This window comes from Eurytemora carolleeae, unplaced genomic scaffold (genome assembly GCF_000591075.1).
Source record: "Eurytemora carolleeae unplaced genomic scaffold, Eaff_2.0 scaffold189, whole genome shotgun sequence".
In the NCBI taxonomy this organism is placed as follows: Eukaryota; Metazoa; Arthropoda; class Copepoda; order Calanoida; family Temoridae; genus Eurytemora; species Eurytemora carolleeae.
Window position 1 is genome coordinate 152,520 of NW_019396111.1, and position 20,821 is coordinate 173,340.

Sequence of the window (20,821 nt, forward strand, 5' to 3'; positions counted from 1 at the left end):
TGGGGCGGGGCCCAGGTGACGGTGAGAAGAATCCGAGGATGCTGTGATCAATACAGAGATGGAGGATGCAGCTCGCCAGCCCAACCCGTCCCCCAGTGATGAGACAGCTGAGTAGGGGGGTACAGGGGTCCCTCCCCAGATACCCAACATATACTGGATATATAATACAAGATAACTAGATATATCCAACATCACCTAGAACTATATACAGCTGGAGAATGGATGATCTTGAACCTAGTTATGAGTACTCCGCTACTGGGTTCCCGGTCAACCGACCCATTCAATACTTCGCAATCACCTTCAGAACTCCGAACATAATAAGACTGATAAACGTTGACCAGCATATTGCTAGCTGTGTACAGGAGAGGGTAGAACAGCTTCTACCCCTGGAGAAGTATGGTTATGTTTGTTTTAGTGATTACCAATCAGGGTTCACTGGTCGGTTTAATATATTTGATCTGGTGCTGGAGAAACCATTCTTCAAAGGAATTCAATCGCATTTCATAATTATTTTTTCTTTCTTTTATCTCAAGCTTAGTTTATACAATCTGTGATTTTCTCCTAGTCCTATTGTAAGTGAGAGGTTTATGAGTGAGATGCAGGTCGTCTCAAAAACATAGACATTAAGTGATGACATTCATTCCCGACATTTGTTAATATTTTTAGTTATTGAAAAAAAAATTGTCTAAACTCTTCTCCGTCAATTTTAAGAAAATGTTGATGAAATCAACAACATTTTTTCATCTGATCATTTAATAACTATTGTGTAGGAAGACATTTTAATAGGTTCTTTTTAATGCACTTTAAGTTTTACTAGATCCATGAGGTTATTTATGTAAAATCCTTGGCAAGGTTTGGTTTGGCGGATGGCCGGAGTACGGAGTATTCAACGGAGGTACACTTTGTCGGAGACGACCTTTGAAACAGGGTTACATTAGGGATATGGTTCACAACAATGTACTGTACCGTGCAACATATTTAGACTGTAAATAACGGCCTATGTACTGTGTAACTGTAAAGACTGTACATTTAATGCGCACTGAACAGTGTAACTGTACTGTACTATTTATAATTTACACTGTATTGTACTGCGCTGTACTGAAATGTACTGTTATACTATATATAAAGAACACTGTAAGTGTAAATGCACTAAATTCTATTAATAATATATACAGTACATCTTAAATATACTGTACACCATTTTTTATGCAAACTGTACTATGTTACTGTACTGCACTGTACTGTGTAAAAGTACAGGCTTTGTATTGTACCATTTTCGATCATACTGGAAAAACGCTACACTCGTAAAACCAAAGAGTATAGACTATATATAGAGTGGAATTTACTTTGAAAAAAAGTGTAAAACGGCCATTTTGTTGTACTGTCTCCATACTGCAGGTGTACTTTAAAGAATTATTGTCCTATATAACCTTTTGGGCCCTGGAACATTATTTTATAGAAAAAAATCTTCTTGAAAATTATTTGATTTTCTCTAAATCAATTCTCTGATCGCCTGTCATGCATTCCCGAGTTCATCAAACAATAAAACAAATAATTTTGAAATACTCAAGATAACAAAATATTAAGATTGAGGATGAGGAAGGTTAATGGTTATTAACTCTTTAATTTCAATTTTATAACTTTTATAAAGTGGGACTCCTGAAACTGTGATATGGAGGAAAACATTTAAACAATCTAATTTATGTTAACTAAGTTTTAAGCCTTGTTAGAATGTAAAAAATGGGGGGAAGCTTCTTTATGTAGAGTGTAGATACTTAAATTCTATTTTAAGAATGGCTTTTCTTGAGCTTTTAACGGCATTTTTCTTTTTGATGCCATTTTTCTTGTAGTAAAAATGATGTATGGCTATTTGTGCTAGCACAAATTTTAGTGTTAAATGTATTTAAATGTCTTAAACTCAAATCTCAGCATAATATCTATTCATTATTCGTCCAAAAAAAGCCGTTTTTGTAATAATGCAGAGCGTTGCAATAGCTCAAAGGAAAAGAAAAAATATTGCACAACTGTAGACAAAATATCTGTCTGAATTGCCTTTGACAAAAGGAAGCATATTGCATAAATTTTGCAGGGAATTTTGGCGATGTGATTGGATATGAAAAAAAATATTTTGATATTTTAAAATCTGAAGTTTTTTCTTTACTGGTTCATAGGGCTGGGAAAAGTTCCGTTAACGGAACGAAGATTTTCGAAAATTAACGGAAGAATCCGTTAACGGACAGCAAAAAACCGTTGATTTTTAAATCGTTAACGAAACGGATTAGCCCTTTCTGAAAAAGAAATTATCGGTTGACAAAAAAACGAAACAGATTTTTTTAAACAGTGAATTTTAAAATGTCTTCTGTGTTCACAACCGTTAACAATTTCATTAACCATTAACAAAAATAAATATATTTTACGTGTTTTGATGTTTTAAAATGTCGTCTTCTGTGTTTGACAATCCCTTAACGCCATTAACACTACAACAGACCGTTCACGGCTGCACTGTAAACGATTTTATAAACCGTTAACGAAATGAGAAACCGTTCAACGGTTCAAGCCGTTAATACTACAAAAGACCATTAAGAGCTGTACTGTTAACAATTTCATAAACTGATTTTTTTTGGCGGTGCTTCGCACCGTCAATCAAATCAAATCATGAATGTTAGACCGAAAGCTTTAGACTCCACTCATCAGCCTGGAGGTTCAAGTCCAGACTGAGAAATGGGTTTTAGTCCGGATCTGAAATTAATTTTGACATTTGTAGTGAATCCTGGCAATGGTTAATTTTTAAGCGTTTCCATTAAAGTTGTCAATAAAATTGAGATAGTTAACTAACGTTAATTAAAAACGGTAAATGCTGTTAACGAAATGAACGTTCCGGTCTTCTCCTAAAAATTAACGGCTAACTGAAATTTAAGAAAACCATCCAAATTTTGATAAAAATATTTATTGTCAAAAATGGAAACCCTTATTACTTTTTTGTTTGTTTTTGATTTACAATGATATACAAAGAGAAAATGTTCACATTTAAAATGAAAGATAATCCATAGCTATTCAAAATAGAAAACTTTTTTTTAAAACAAGATATTAATTGCATTATTCAAAAGAGACTACTAGAGGATTAACAATTCTGTAGGTCAGGGGGGATGATAGTTAACTACCTGGGCCGCTGTCTATCCTGAGTGTACACCTAGGACAATTTACTGATAAGGGATATTAAGAGATTATGGCCTAACCCCCCCGAAATAAGATACGAAAAAATGTATCCGATGAGAAAAAATACCGAAGCTTATAAATCTGATGCACTTTAATCCTTTAAAAATATGTTCAGTCGACCAACAACATAATTGATCTTCAAGAATTTGAAATTTCTTTGTTGAATAAATGACAAAAAGGATTTTATCAATCAAAAAACTAAAACAACTGCAGGAATTTCTTGAAAGATTAAATTGATAGAAAAACTTTTATTTATCAAGCTTTTTAGAATTTTCCTATATTTTTCTAAAATAATTGTGATAAGAATCTTATCATGATAACTTTTTTAAAATAATCGTATTTATGAAATTTGTCAGAGCAACTCCAATTATCAAATAAAACAGTTTAAAAACAGTTTAGAATTATTAAGTACTAGTTTGGGAACCGAACGTTGCCCAGTCAGCGTTAGTCCCACCGTTTACCCGCGCTTTGTAGTAAATTATCTTTGTATTAAAAAATTATCAAACTGACGTGGGTAGTTAAATATAGTTCTTTGTATTTTAATTTTTTTATCATTTCATTTTTCCATTCAATATTAATTAATCTTATGACATCATCACGAATGTTTATTACCACCAAACATAGAAGGGTGAAATCTTATACAGTGAGACCCACAAAACTGTGGAATAGCAGATGACAATGTGCATTGATGGTATAAAAAAAGTTTTACAACTAAAAAGCCAATAATTATTAAGTAAATGGGTTTTTGGTCACGGCAAAATTTTATGTAAATTCGTATACATTGGTAGGCGATTTTATCAATACAATGAGGACGACTTTCAATTTAGATTTTGATTTGAATAAAATTGTTGAACAGCATGGAACTTGTGAACTTGTAATTCGAAAATAATTTGCTAACAACTTCAAACTTTAAAAAAAATCCTCTTCATTGTCTTAATATACTTGCTTATCACTGTATTAAAAATCATAACTTTAGACTAAAAGCCGTCTTCTTATTCCACAGTTTCAAGGATCCCTCTTTGCTTAACTAATATCTTTTAAAGATTTGTTATTTCAAATTTGCCAATTTTGAAAAATATTATTCATAATTTAAATTCAAAATCATTATCTTTAATTCACAGAAATAGTGTTGTTATTCACCATCAAACTAAAATATTTTCGTAAACTATCCCTAACACTAATTCATTACAATATTCAGCTCCTAAACTAAAATATTCAGCTCCTAAACTATAATATCCAGCTCCTAAACTAAAATATTCAGCTTCTAAACTAAAATATCCAGCTCCTAAACTAAAATATTCGATCAGCTCCTAAACTAAAATATTCAGCTTCTAAACTAAAATATCCAACTTCTAAACTAAAATAGTCAGCTCCAAAACTAAAATATCCAGCTTCTAAACTAAAATATTCAGCTCCTGAACTAAAATATCCAGCTCCTGAACTAAAATATTCAGCTCCTAAACTAAAATAGTCAGCTCCTAAACTAAAATATTCAGCTCCTAAACTAAAATATCCAGCTTCTAAACTAAAATATCCAGCTTCTAAACTAAAATATTCAGCTCATAAACTAAAATATTCAGCTCCTGAACTAAAATATTCGGTCAGCTCCTGAACTAAAATATTTAGCTCCTGAACTAAAATATTCAGCTCCTAAACTAAAATATTCGATCAGCTCCTAAACTAAAATATTTAGCGCCTGAACTAAAATATTTAGCTCCTGAACTGAAATATTCAACTCCTGAGCTGAAATATTCAGCTCCTAAACTAAAATAATCAGCTCTTGAACAAATATATTCAGCTCATGAACTAAAACATTCAGCTCCTGAACTAAAATATTCAGCTTCTGAACTCAAATATTAAGCTCCTGAACTAAAATATTCAGCTCATAAACAGAAATATTCAGCTCCTGAACTAAAATGTTCAGCTCCCACACTAATATATTTAGCTCCTGAACTGAAATATTCAGCTCCTGAACTAAAATATTCATCTACTAAACAAATATATTCGGCTCTTGAACTAAAATATTTAGCTCCTGAACTGAAATATTAAGCTCCTGAACTAAAATATTCAGCTACTAAACAAATATATTCAGCTACTGAACTAAAATATTTAGTTCCTGAACTGAAATATTCAGCTCCTAAACTAATATATTCAGCTTCTGAACTGAAATATTCAGCTCCTAAACAAATATATTAAGCTTCTAAACTAAAATATTCAGCTCCTAAACTAAAATATTCAGCTTCTTACACTAATATATTCAGCTCCTGAACTAACCTTCCGCCTTCAAACAAGTTGTCCGACAATTTTATTAAATGAAAATCGACAAAGGATTTCTCCACTTCATACTGTGATCTATCCTGTCCACCGCATTCCTCAATCGCGTCACTTGAGTCTGCTGCACTTTGAGGATTTGGGCTTTAGCCTGATACTGCGATATCACGGTCTTTTAAAATTTATCCTATGAGGTCAGTGCCACTTCCATCTTGATTGACTTGATTGGTAGGGTTAACCGGGGCTTGTAATGCTTGTCAGTGCATAAACCAGGCCATCGACCTCTGTTGCCTCCCCGCTTTCAGGGTGGGCAAGCTCTGTCTAACTCATTCTAAACAGCAAAAAATATTTGTCTTTACTAATAGTGAAAAAACAACCCCTTACATCGTCGGAGTCGAAATACATATTTACTTATCGCCAGATTTGTCAGTTGCTTACCACCCTTAAAAGAGAACGGACCTCTCTCACAGCAGTCCTTGCGTTACAGTTTGGGGGAGCACTGCGTTTAGTTGCACACATGTCTTATCCTACAGGGGAATAGCCTGTCAAATGTAATTTAGAATAAAGCAAGACTCCATCTTCAGCCTCGATGGGTATACAAGCCATGCACAATGATACCGGATTTTTACTCACCCAGCTATGAGGACTGGACTGCTGTGGAAAATTCCTTTAAGGCTTACAACTCCCCATTTTCCATATATCTCTTATATCTCTCCTCCCTGCTCCACAACTTGTTGTCAAAAGAACCTCCTCGCCCCCAAGAAAATATCAGGAATTGGTGTTTTTGCTTAGTCAGTTGCAACTCATGAGTTAACAATTTATTACAGAGTTCCAAAAAAAGAATGCAAGATCTTCTTAGCTAGTTCAATACCAATACAGAGTTCAGAAATAAAGCAAGATCCTCTAAAAATAGTTCTTTCTTGTAAAGGGCATACAACAAGGACATCCAAAAATTTATTTTCAAAATTAGCCGAAATATGATTGAAAGATGTATGAACAAAAATAAAATGAAGAAATATAGAAATCTTAAAATATTCCCATCTGATATCATATAAATATTTAAAAATATTGTAAAATTTAATTAAAATCAATAATCAAAGATAAAAACTTATTGCCAGATTTTCAATAAGTTTAATAATGCAAATATTTTGCGAAAAATAATGCAAAAACTTTGCGAAAAAATAATGCAAAATTTCGCAAAAAAAAGAGCGAAAATTTCGCGAAAAATATGGAAATTATGCAAAAAAATCAAAAATGACTAAGTTTTGAGAATACAAGACTCATTTCCAAAGTGGGATTTATCCAGTTAAACGTATGTATTGTGGATGAACAGACAGAAACTTAAAAAGATAACTAGGGAAATCAAATTCTCTTCATCAAACATTTATTAAAGTAAAGGAAGAGAAATTATTCATATGACATAATAAAACTTCAAATGTTGAGCTATCAGAGCAGAGAATTCCACAAGTTCTTTTGAGCAATTAATTGTCGCAGCTATAAAACTCATGGTTTTCACAAAGTTTTTGTATTTCCGCGAAATTTTCGTAATTCGCCATATTTTCGCATTTTGTATTTTTGCAAAAAAAAAATTTCGCTTCATTTATTTTCGCGAAAAAATGCGAAGTTACGCAAAAAAGTTTGAGAAATGCGACCGAAAATTTTCGCATTTTTTCGCAAAACGTTTCGTTCGCTGGAAACCCTAGTTCACAATTAAATATATACAATTATATTGTATAGAATATATAATAGTATTGTAGAGTAGAATTGCAATATATTTAATACAATCATAAATATATACAATTATATTGTCAGGGTGTAAAACGGTATTGTAGAGTAGAACTACAATATATTTAATACAATCATAGATATATACAATTACATTGTCTGGGTGTATACTGTATAATTAAGTAAAGAAAAGCTCCATGAATAAGATAAATGATGATAAATCTAAAAATTACCCTTTTCCAGGAAACAAATTAAGATTAAATATATATTAACAAATATACAATATACAATATACAATATACAATATACAGCATACAATATACAATATACAATATACAATATACAATATACAATATACAATAATCGAGACTTAGGGGGGACTTCTGTAGAGGATATGAAATCCCCGAAAGTTGATTATGAAATCCGCAAATCAGTTGTGTCGGACCCTGGAACCGGAGAAGACCTTCTCAACTTCCTCTCCTTTTATACATTCTTTATTTAATATGTATTTATATCTAGAAGCAATAAATGTACTTCTAAAATATACAATATACAATATACAATATAAAATAAAGAATACACAATATACAATATACAATATACAATATACATGCACAATGAAAACCAAAAAACTGTCGAATCGTAAAACGACACTAAATCAATACTTTAAGTGTATTCTATTTTGTTACAAAGCAATTGTTTATGTTTTATTGGACTTTTTAAAGCTTATAGTCATACCTTGAGTCTAATAATCGTTTTTTCAATTCCAGAGTTATACATCATCCACTATACAATCTACAATATTCATTTACAATGTACACTGTATAATGTACATACGAAATACAATTTTGAGATCCACTCAAAACCATTTTCAGGGAAAATAAAAACCATTTAGAAGAAAACTAGAAACCATTTAGTGGAAAAATTGAATTATTTAGGGGAAAACTAAAAGTCATTGAAAGAAAAACTAGAAATCATTTAGAGGAAAACTAGAAAACATTTAGAGAAGGAAAACTAGAAATCATTTAGCTTTAGAAGAAAACTAAAAACCATTTAGAGGAAAACTAAAAACCATTTAGAGGAAAACTCAAAACCATTTAGAGGAAAACTAAAAACCATTTAGAGGAAAACTAAAAACCATTTAGTGGAAAACTAAAAACCATTCACAGGAAAACTAAAAACCATTTAGAGGAAAACTTTAAACCATTTAAGGGAAACTGGAAACCATTTACAGGAAAACTAAAAACCATTTAGAGGAAAACTAGAAGCCATTTAGAGGAAAACTAAAATTCATTTAAAGAAAAATAGAAACCAATTAAATGAAAAATAGAAACTATTCAGATGGAAACCATTTGGAGAAAAAGTAAAAACCATTTAGAGGAAAAAAAATATTTAGAGGAAAACTAAAAACCGTTTAAAAGAAAACTAAAAAAACTATTTAGACTAGAAACTGTTTAGAATAAAAAGGATTGAAAGTTGTGTGTAGAATTCCGGCTGAGTTAACGTGAATAATGAAACTGTTATTTATATGAATAAATCATGTTTTTTGTAATAATGCGACATATTCTCCCATACTTTTCTAATATAATATATACAATATATTAGACTTTATAACATTATAGCTCTACAATATGCACTCAAATATATATATGTATAGTTATATATATATATATATATATAGGTGATCGAATCAAAAAATATTTTAACTATTTCTAGATGATTTAGCATACATTCAATAATAATAATGCATTCCTGATTTTAAACGTTCTTTTAAGCTAATATCCATTCCATTCCGTTCCGTTACGTTCTTCTCCGTTCCATTCCAATATTTTTTTAACGTGTTCTTTGCGTTCCTTCTTTTTTTGGAACAATGGGATTGTTCTTGATAGTTCCGTTCGCCCTTGTGAAAGAACGATCGTTCTTCAAGAACGACGCCCAGCCCTATTTGGGGGACGATAGTTTGGCCGCTAGATGTCTCATAAGAATTATCTATCTATTAGATCAGAATTTTATGTGAGACATCTAGGGGCCAAACTATCGTCCCCCAAAGTATGTGAACTTCACGACCACTGTTTAAACATTATGATGGAGAGAACGAACTCTGAAATAAAAAAAATGTACCTTGGAGTAAAATAAAGAAAATCAGTTTGTTAACAGTCCTCCCAGAAACTACAGTGTATGCTTCTTGTAAATAAAGCAAAAAAAGAATACTGATGTTCTTTCTTGGGTGTTGATTGCATGAGGTTCGCAGATTGTCAAAAAAAAATTATTTTTATTTTTTTAAATTATGTTAATTACGATGAATGGTCTACTAGGAGAGACAGCTGTAGGCAAGGAGGATTCAACTCTGATCAGGGTTGCAGTTTGCAGGGTTCTGGGTGCTCTTTACTGTATTGGGTAGGTTAATAAATAGAAATAAAGGGGACTGGTAACTGCAGCGTAGTTTCAAGGATGTGAGCCTCCATGTAAGCTTACAATGCCCAATTTAATCTGATAAAAAATATGGACGATAATGTCGTTATTGTGACTCGAAAAGTGTTTGATTCTTCAGTCTTTTTTCTAAGCAATAAATAAGCAATTCACTTTTGTGGAGAAACTGCACATTAAAATTTAAATATCTCTGAAACCAAAACTGGTGATCTAATTCATCTAATTCATTCTTGATCAGACAAAGTTTTTATGGATATCGTTGTAAATCGGGCTTTGTCATCTTTGCAAAGAGGGTTACCTGAAATTACGCTTACAGTCCCTTTAAGTCAATCATAAAACTCGATGGATTTAAAAAAAAGGATATTCTGATTATTTAGCCTGAAATTTTCTTTTTCTTGTTTATTAGAGCTTTAAATTTAAGTTTTTAATCCAAAGGTATAGTAAAGATTTGCATTTCTTGAATTTCTAAACTGAAAAAAGAATGTTTTGTAATTTCAAGGAAAAGTTTTAACGTCTAATCTAGCAATAAAAAAATAAGTAAGTAAGTCCTTTTGTCAAAACTTTGAAAAGTTCAAATCTTTTCTTATTATCCCAAATAGTTCTAAACATTTTTGCGTTACCAAATTAGAGATATAGTTTTTTTTTCTTCCAGGTATGATATTGTGTTCTGCAGTGATGTATCTAGAACCCGGAGCAACGGAACCATATTCCTCAAGATACGGGATCCAGTGGTGGATGTTATCGCAACACATTATTATTCTCATAAGTTTGTGTGCGTAGCTCCGTACAGTACAGATACCCTTCTCCTAATCAATATACCGAAAACTATGCTGGAAAAAGTAATAAAGGTGAGTGAGGTGGGGTATGGGGGCCCTCACCATGAAAATTCAAAACAATGATTCCCCCCCTCCCCCCACCGTCTGGTTTTTCAAAAATTTGAAGACCTCCAGACAAATTCTTGTGTACGCCCCTGCTTCTGGCTACTATAATTCTTGTGTACGCCCCTGCTTCTGGCTACCATAATTCTTGTGTATGCCCCTGCTTCTGGCTACCATAATTCTTGTGTTCTCCCCTGCTTCTGGCTACCATAATTCTTGTGTATGTCCCTGCTTCTGGCTACCATAATTCTTGTGTATGCCCCTGCTTCTGGCTACCATAATTCTTGTGTACGCCCCTGCTTCTGGCTACCATAATTCTTGTGTATGCCCCTGCTTCTGGCCACCACAACTGTTCCATGTAAGCCTAAAGAAGAGGATGGTTTGTTTGAATTCTTGAATTCTACTCTAACTGATGGGAACAACTCTGAAAATGGTTGATTGTAAACAAATAAAGGAATTGAGTTTTTGTCACTAACTCTGATTTTCTTATCCCTATATCTTTGCATTTCAATGTCGGAGACCTTAGATATTTCAAACTATGAATTATTTTATTTCAAATAATGATAGTTTGAAATATCTAAGGTTAACACAATCAGGTTGGAAAGATACAGCGATTTGAAAATCAGAATTTGTGGCAAAAACTCAGTTCCTTTAGCTAGCAATTTTGGCTCAGACCTGGTTCTCTTGAATAAAAAATATTTTCAATGCTGTACAGGTATCTTTCCTTTTAACGATGCGACTTAATTTCTACATTAACTCTTGTAACGTCTTAGAGAGGTATAAGTTAATTTTAGAGGCAAAGTTCAGTGCATATACGGCCCGGCCCGGTCGTCCGGGTCATCAATTCTTATATATATATATATATATTTATATATTTATAATCAAGATATTAAGGGTTATTTAATGACATAATGTCAATACTAATTAGGTAAACATTAGAGAAACCCAGTTCATGAATACACAACTATAATAAAGGGATTGTATGTAAATATCTGGAAGATCTTGTGTTAAATCCTAATTTTACCCTTAATGAAATAAAGAATTTTAAAATCCTGAAGACTTAAAGAGAAATCCATTGTTAAGATTGCTCATTTGCAATCTGCATAGTTCTTCCAAACTGAATTTTACCTGAATTTTGACAAGATCTTGTAATTTTCAAACCATAACTTATTGATGGTTAAATGCATGACTGCAAACTGTACCTTTAAGAATTGTATTTTCTCATCTAATAAATAAGCTTTCTAAGTCCCCGCAAGAATGTATTACAATATCCCCTATATTCCAGCAGCATAAATAATATAAATATAGGATTTTCTCAATATACAAAATACAGGAAGGAAAGACTAAGGTTGTCGAATATATTATTTTCACCATCATTCTTTTTATCTTATTTCTTTACTTCTTTATCACTTGATGATGTTTGTTATTTTTTTACCCTGGAACATACAAACGGCTCCTTTTCTACTGATCGTTTTCTAGGGTTACTTATACCCTTTAATCTGGTAGTTTTCTAGGGTAACATATCCTATATTCTGATAGTTTTCTAGGGTTCCTTGTATCCTATATTCTGATAGTTTTCTAGGGTTACTTGTATCCTATATTCTGATAGATTTCTAGGGTTACTTGTATCCTTTAAGCTGGTAGTTTTCTAGGGTTACTTGTATCCTTTAATCTGGTAGTTTTCTAGGGTTTTTTTGTATTCTATATTCTGATAGTTTTCTATTGTTACTTATATCCTATATTCTGGTAGTTTTCTGGGATTCTTTGTAACCTTCATTCTGATAGTTTTCTAGGGTTCTTTGTATCCTTTATTCTGATAGTTTCCTAGGATTATTTGTATCCTTTATTCTGATAGTTTTCTAGGATTATTTGTATCTTCTATTCTGATAGTTTTCTAGGATTATTTGTATCTTCTAAGATTCTGATAGTTTTCTAGGATTATTTGTATCCTTTATTCTAATAGTTTACTAGGATTATTTGTATCCTTTATTCTGATTATTTATTCTGATTGCAGTATCAGCTGCTCCAGTCTCTAGTTTCAGTATGGAGATATTCCTATATTTGTTGTATTCTAATTCTTAAATATATGTGTCTGGGACAAGGATGGGTTGTATTGCAGTATCAGCTTCTCCAGTCTCTAGTTTCAGTATGGAGATATTCCTATATTTGTTGTATTCGAACTTAAATATATGTGTCTGGGACAAGGATGGGTTGTATTGCAGTATCAGCTGCTCCAGTCTCTATTTGTAACCTCTCTGTAACAAGTTTTTATTTCATTTTCATTGTTTTCTTTTTCTCGTTTTCTAACATCGAGTTTCAAGATAAATTTAAACAGTTGCTCAAACTAGGGTAGGATACTGAGTACTAGTAGGTATACTAAGTAGGTATACTGAGTACTAGTAGGTATACTGGGTAGGTATACTGAGTACTAGTAGGTATACTGGGTATGTATACTGGGTAGGTATACTGAGTACTAGTAGGTATACTGGGTAGGTATACTGGTTAGGTATACTGGGTAGGTATACTGGGTAGGTATACTGGGTAGGTATACTGGGTAGGTATACTGGGTAGGTATACTGGGTAGGTATACTGGGTAGGTATACTGGGTAGGTATACTGGGTAGGTATACTGGGTAGGTATACTGGGTAGGTATACTGGGTAGGTATACTGGGTAGGTATACTGGGTAGGTATACTGGGTAGGTATACTGGGTAGGTATACTGGGTAGGTATACTGGGTAGGTATACTGGGTAGGTATACTGAGTAGGTATACTGGGTAGGTATACTGAGTAGGTATACTGGGTAGGTATACTGGGTAGGTATACTGAGTAGGTATATTGGGTAGATAGAGTATGTTTAAAGGAGGTAGACTACTTTTTTCTCAAATCCTTTCAACATACAAGACAGCAGAAACTTTGAGAGGCCTCGGAAGGTCTTTTTCACGATGATTTGAAGACTAAAACTCTGGGAGGTTTCCTTGACGGAGAGAATATGGTTAAAACTCTGGGTGGTTTCCTTGAAGGAGAGAATATGGTTAAAACTCTGGGAGGTTTCCTTGAAGGAGAGTATAAGATAAAAACTCTGAGAGGTTTCCTTGAAGGAGAGAATATGGTTAAAACTCTGGGAGGTTTCCTTGAAGGAGAGTATAAGATAAAAACTCTGAGAGGTTTCCTTGAAGGAGAGAATATGGTTAAAACTCTGGGAGGTTTCCTTGAAGGAGAGTATAAGATAAAAACTCTGAGAGGTTTCCTTGAAGGAGAAAATATGGTTAAAACTCTGGGAGGTTTCTTTGACGGAGAGTATAAGATAAAAACTCAGGGAGATTTCTTTGAGGAGCGTATAAGATAAAAACTCAGGGAGGTTTCTTTGACGGAGAGTATAAGATAAAAACTCAGGGAGGTTTCTTTGACGGAGAGTATAAGATAAAAACTCAGGGAGGTTTCTTTGACGGAGAGTATAAGATAAAACTCTGGGAGGAGAGTATAAGGTTAAAACTCTTGAAACCCCGCAAATCAAATTCCTTTAATGATTCAACCCTTGTTTTCTGATGAAACCTAAACCTGCAGAATACATAATCAATCTTCTTTTCACTCCCGAGTTTAGGGTTAATCATTCCCAGCATGAGAGCTCACCATTCCCACACTGTTATTGTATAAAAAGTTATTGTTATAAAACATGTTCTTTTTAACATGTTACCCAATTTAAAAGGTCGGAAAAAAATATATATCCCGGGGATAAGAAAAGCCTAAAATTTTTTTTAATTCGGTTAACTTTCATCATTCCTGTAAAACAACTGAAATAATCCACGAGAAAGAGATTCAAAAATCTATTAAAAACAGCGACATAATTCCTGAGATACAACAGAAATCATTCATGAGAAAAAGTTTACAGCATCCATGAGAAACAGCTGTATGCATCTGTGAGAAACGGTGACATCAGCTATGATATACTTACAACAGATTCACCGATTAGAAACAGCTGACGTCATCTATGAGAAACAGCTAACAATATCCATGAGACACAGCTGACATATTACATGAAAAACAGCGAACAATATCCATGAGAAACAATGCTTACTTCATCTATGATATACAACTGACATCACCTATAGGAAATAGCTGACTTAATCCATGAGAAACAGTTGACATCATCCATTATATACAGCTGACATCATCCATGAGAAACAGCTGACATCGTCTATGATATACAGCTGACATCACCAACAAGAAACAACTGACTTCATCCTGAGAAACAGCTGAAATCACCCATGAAAAACAGCTGTCCTCATCCATGGGATACAGCTGACATCATCCATGATAAACAGCTGACATCATCCATGATATACAGCTGAAATCATCCATGAGAAACAGCTGACATCGTCTATGATATACAGCTGACATCACCAACAAGAAATGACTGACTTCATCCTGAGAAACAGCTGAAATCACCCATGAAAAACAGCTGTCATCATCCATAGGTTACAGCTGACATCATTCACAGCCATGACATTATCCATAATATACATACAGCTGATATCATCCATGATAAACAGCTGACATCATCCATGAGAAACAGCTGACATTATCTTTGATATACAGCTGACATCATTCATGAGAAAAACAGCTGACATCATCCATGATGTAGAGCTGAATGATATCATCCATGATATACAGCTGACATCATCCATGAAAAACAGCCATGACATCATCCATGAAAAACAAATCACATCATCCATGATTACGGCTGACATCGTTCATGAGAAATAGCTGACAGTATTCATGAGAAACAGCTGACAGCGCCCAGCATCTATGTTTACAATGAATAAAAGATCTAATTAACGGTGGAGATTATTCTTGTAAGAAGAATTGATTGATTAATTAATTAATTGATTAATCAATACAAACAACAAACATAGGTTCAGGTCCCTACCCACTAACCATTCTCTTGTTTAAGACTAGAAATGTCACATATCTTTTGCCTGTCCTTATTGTATCGAAATCACACCTGGTGTTGTTGCCATAAATCTGAACTAAATAGAAATAAAGAAGGTTTAGAAAGACATACTAGAGCAGACCTACCCCAAAAGATATACCTACGAATAATTGTTTGTCTTTAATAAGAATTTTCTTTTTAAGATCATCCATTTAACCTGGAGCCCAGGGGTCAAATCAAAACAAACCCTGGCAGACGACAATAGAAGCGTGAGCGTGATAACAAGCCTCAAGATACACGGCAATCCTTGGTCTCAGGTAAACATAGATAAACGGCAATCCTTGGTCTCAGGTAAACATAGATACACGGCAATCCTTGGTCTCAGGTAATCATAGATACACGGTAATCATTGGTCTCATGTTAACATAGATACACGCCAATCCTTTGTCTCATGTTAACATAGATACACGGCAATCCTTGGTCTCATGTTAACATAGATACACGACAATCCTTCGTCTCATGTTAACATAGATACATGGCATTCCTTGGTCTCATGTTAACATAGATACACGGCAATCCTTGGTCTCATGTTAACATAGATACACGGTAATCCTTTGTCTCATGTTAACATGGATACACGCCAATCCTATGTCTCATGTTAACATAGATACACGCCAATCCTTGGTCTCATGTAATAATTTTTTTACAGCGGTTTCATAAAAAATAAGATTTAAGTTTTTCTATAGACAACAAAATTCTTTCACAAAAACCAGCTGTAGGCTAAGTTCTATTTTTTTATATCTTTGAATCACTTATTTTGGATCACACAGTTTTCTTACCCAACCTATTGGTTAAATACAAAATAAAATTTGGATTACGAGAAAATGAAATTGTTCACCTCAGTATGTTTAATCTATCTAAAATATATAACTGTTTAACCTGAGCTGAAAACTTTAGAAGTGGATACCCTCAATACCGATTGTTTAATCTAAACATCCACTGTGGACCCTTTTGATTTCTGCCTAATCCGCTCTTTTTACCTCTTTCTATATATAACAACCAGATTTCGACAAATGAGAGTTCTCTCATTAAATGGCGCGCAAAAAGAAGAGATTAAGCATTGATCTCAATATTCAAAATTCTAAAACTTTCAGTTCTGGATATGCATCTTTTTTTTCAAGCCATAAGCTTATATTTTCACCAAAAAGTTTGGGAAAGTTTATTCTTATTTTAAATGTACATGGTTCTAACATATACATTCTCCAGGCTGTATATAACAGTGGGAAGGCTAGTGTCCAGGCTCGACTTGTATTCCTGGAGATTATCAAGATATTCGCGGAGAATAATTGGAGACTAGCTGCTAACCTCAACCTGGAGTCAACTGCAGACTCTTTAGTCTTCCAATGGTGTCCTAACCTAGATATGGATGAGTTCAGGTTTTGTGCTGTATCCTTGAACCGATATGACCGGCTGCGTCTGGTTCGGACTCCTCTAGGTCTGGTTGGTGCTATTAAGGAGGCGGTTATCAAGCATTGGTACCTGGGTCTGCAGAAGCAACGAGACTACCATGGATCTGTAGAGTTTAAACTAGGAGGGTGTCCCTGGTGGGCAGATTCAAACGATTCTGTAGAATCTAGATATTTTGTCTCAACCCTGATTGGTATACTGAAAGTGAATGGGTGGCAGGTTGCAGGAACTATTGATCTCACAAGGTTAGATTTCATTTCTTATAACTTCAAACTAATTGTTTTTATTTAATGGCAGATTTTTTTATAATGTTTAAAAATCGAGTCATGCATATTCTCATATCAACCATATTTCACTATTTTCTTATTCTCCTTTATTCTTTGCTGTTGTATGCTGAAAATTAAACTTTTACTGTTTCTGAGATAAAAGGCATTCTAACTATTTTATTTCTATTTTATTAGCTTGTAGAGAATAATGTTTAAATCATGTATACCACCAATGCATAATCAAAATAAATTTACAATCATAACTCAAAATTGAAAAGATCACTAAAATGTAATATTTAACAAATATTTCTAACAAAATATTTATTGTTACTGACTGAAATATGTAGACAGTAGGGTTGATACATGAAGATATATTGATATACTTCTTCTTTAACTCATCTACCCTTTGATCTTATCCAACCAGAGATGAAAGCAAATTTCAGCAATCCTAACCCATCCCAACCCTCTACACTGGTAGTTTATAGTTTCTATACAAAATAATAAGTCATCCCATCCCTCTACACTAGTTGTCTGTTCTACACAATACTAACAATACTATAGTCATCCCAACCCTCTCAAGTGGTAGTCTATAGTTTCTATACAAAATACTAAGTCATCCCAACTCTCTACACTAGTAGTCTGGTCTACACAATCCTAACAATTCTAACTCATCCCAACCCTCTACACTGGTAGTCCAAGTTTCTATACAAAATACTAAGTCATCCCAACTCTCTACACTAGTAGTCTGGTCTACACAATCCTAACCCATCCCAACCCTCTACACTGGTAGTCTATAGTTTCTATACAAAATACTAAGTCATCCCAACTCTCTACTCTAGTAGTCTGGTCTACACAATACTAACAATACTAAATCATCCCAACCCTCTACACTGGTAGTCTAAAGTTTCTATACAAAATACTAACCCATCCAAACCCTCTAAACAACCCTTTATACTAAATTTAATATCCGTCCTTTAATATCAGTCCGATAATATCTTTAATATCCGTCCTAAAATATCTTTAATATCCGTCCTATAATATCTTAATATCCGTCCTATAATATCTTTAATATCCGTCCTATAATATCTTAATATCCGTCCTATAATATATTTAATACCCGTCCTATAATATCTTTAATACCCGTCCTTTAATATCTTTAATATCCGTCCTATATATCTATATAATTCGTCCTATAATTTCCTTAATATCCGTCCTATAATATCTTAAATATCCGTCCTATAATATCTTAATATCCGTCCTATAATATCTTAATATCCGTCCTATAATTTCTTTAATACCCGTCCTAAAATATCTTTAATTTACGTCCAATATATCTATATATTTCGTCCTATAATATCCTTAATATCCGTCCTATGATATCTATAATATCCGTCCTATGTAAACGTCAGTCCTTGAATTCCTATTTATGTTTAGGAGGAACAACGACAAATCAACCTTTATCCTTCGGCAGTGTGTTGCGAAGATACAACCACATATGTGTATCTCATTAAACAAAACGAACAGGTAAATTTTCTAATAATTCCAATCTCTATATCAGTGCAACCTGAAGCCGAAGATCTTTGATATTTAAAGTTTTGAATTACGCTACATCAGATAGTTAAAGTTTGAAATATTAAAGGCTTCCACCAGCTGGATGCAAAGATTGAGGAAAACGAAAAATAAAGGCTGTTGCGAGTTTTCTGTTTCTGTAAAGAATCAGAGCTCTATTTAACATGTTGAAAAGAAATTGAATCTTTGCAATAAACTCTGATTTACTGATCTCTATATCTTTGCAACCCAATGTTGTAGACATAAAATATTTCATATTATGAATTCTGTAAGATAAAGTAATCTAAATTTGAAATATCAAAGGTTTACACGCTCAGGTTGCAAAGACATAGGAATTAGAACATTTGAGTTTGAGACAAAAACTTAATTCCTTTCTCTGCGTTAATATTTTGAAACTATAAACAGTACATTTGCTCCGTTTCGCAATCAACAGTTTAACTGTTTGATATATGGTTTATATAACAATGTTATTGTTCATCGAACCTAAATATTTTTGTATTTAAGTTTAAAAATAACATTTAAAGATTTTAGCTGTTTAATATATGGTTTATATAACAATGTTATTGTTTATTAAACCTAAATATTTTTGTATTTAACAGTAAAAACCCTAAAGCGAAATGTAACTTGAGAATCTAATTAGTCTTCTTGTCTTGTAGACAGACAGGATGTGTCTTCTCTCATTATAATGATTAAAACAATAATAACCTAGATATTCTCTCCTTTCAACCCTCATCTTCATATATATATATATATATATACAACAATGTGAGGAAATCTAACAAAAACAAACATTGCGCAGTTTTAGAAAATCAAATTTATTTTAATCTCATTCATTTGACTGATTTTAGATATAAGATAAAGTGGGATGTTAAAAAACTTATAACAGACGGAAACTTTGAATATTGTTTAGGATAAGGTTAATACTGAGTAGCACTGAAATATCAAAGTCTAAAACTTTAAATATTTTTCCGGATAAGGTTAATAATTGGTTGAACTGACTAATAACTTTAAATATGGCTTAGGATAAAGGCCTTCAGAGGCTGAAACTTTAAATATTGTTCAGGATAAGGTTAATATTGAGTAGCACTGACTTATTAGAGTCTGAAATTTTAAATATTGTTCAAAATATGGCACTGCAGAGGCTGAAACTTTAAATATTGTTTAGGATAAGGCAATGCTGTATTAGAAGAGACTAAAACTTTAAAAACTGTTCAAACTATGTCACTACAGAGACTGAAATTTTAAATATTGTTTAGGATAAGGTTAATAGTGAGTAGCACTGACATATCAGAGGAAGCTGAGCTAAGGTTGACGAGTCGGCTCAATGAAACCATTAAAAACTACTGGGTTGCTCTAGGTTAGTATTTTCTATTTAAAACTTGGTGTTGATGATCATCCAAACCTCATAGAGTAAAAAAGAATGTGTAAGTTTTGTACATTTTTTGAAATTATATTTTGGTCTGGGTGGACCCTCTTAGTTCTAACGATAAAATAACCATCAAAATCGATAATAAACTATAGCGATACTCTATATAGGTTTCCCAATTCTAAACCTTGATATATTTGGTTTACTTCTCCTAAACCTTTGTGTAAGGTTCACTACTCCTAAACCTTGATATTAGGCTACCTATTCCTAAACCTATATATTAGGTTTACTTCTTTTAAACCTTCAGGTTAGGTTTACTACTCCTAAACCTAGGTTTTAGGTTTACTGCTCCTAAACCTTGGTATTAGATTTACTTCTTCTAAACCTTCATGTTAGGTTTACTACTCTAAACCTAGGTATTAGGTTACCTACTCCTAAACCTATATATTAGGTTTACTTCTTCTAAACCTTCATGTTAGGTTTACTACTCTAAACCTAGGTATTAGGTTTACTGCTCCTAAACCTTGGTATTAGATTTACTTCTTCTAAACCTTCGTGCTAGGTTTACTACTCCTTAACCTTTGTGTTAGGTTACCTACTCCTAAACCTATATATTAGGTTTACGACTCCTAAACCTCGTGTAAGGTTTACTTCTCATATCCCCAGGTATTAGGTTTACTTCTCCTAAACCTTCGTATTAGG

The 20,821-nt window shown here is 33.1% G+C and overlaps 1 protein-coding gene across 3 annotated transcripts in view; it reads left to right on the plus strand.

Annotated features, from left to right (window-relative positions):
• Positions 1 to 84: 84 nt before the first annotated feature.
• The window catches only part of LOC111695233 (uncharacterized), a 39,884-nt gene continuing 19,147 nt past the window's right edge, over positions 85 to 20,821 (plus strand). For all 3 annotated transcript variants that reach the window (XR_002763817.1, XM_023464461.1, XM_023464462.1), the window contains exons 1-7: positions 85 to 486; positions 9,528 to 9,609; positions 10,295 to 10,490; positions 15,655 to 15,768; positions 16,718 to 17,163; positions 18,619 to 18,708; positions 20,010 to 20,110. Coding sequence is in view for 2 of the 3 variants with exons in the window: in XM_023464461.1 (XP_023320229.1) it covers positions 219 to 486; positions 9,528 to 9,609; positions 10,295 to 10,490; positions 15,655 to 15,768; positions 16,718 to 17,163; positions 18,619 to 18,708; positions 20,010 to 20,110 (1,297 nt within the window). In the remaining variant the exon portion in view is untranslated. The remainder of the gene's footprint in view (positions 487 to 9,527; positions 9,610 to 10,294; positions 10,491 to 15,654; positions 15,769 to 16,717; positions 17,164 to 18,618; positions 18,709 to 20,009; positions 20,111 to 20,821) is intronic.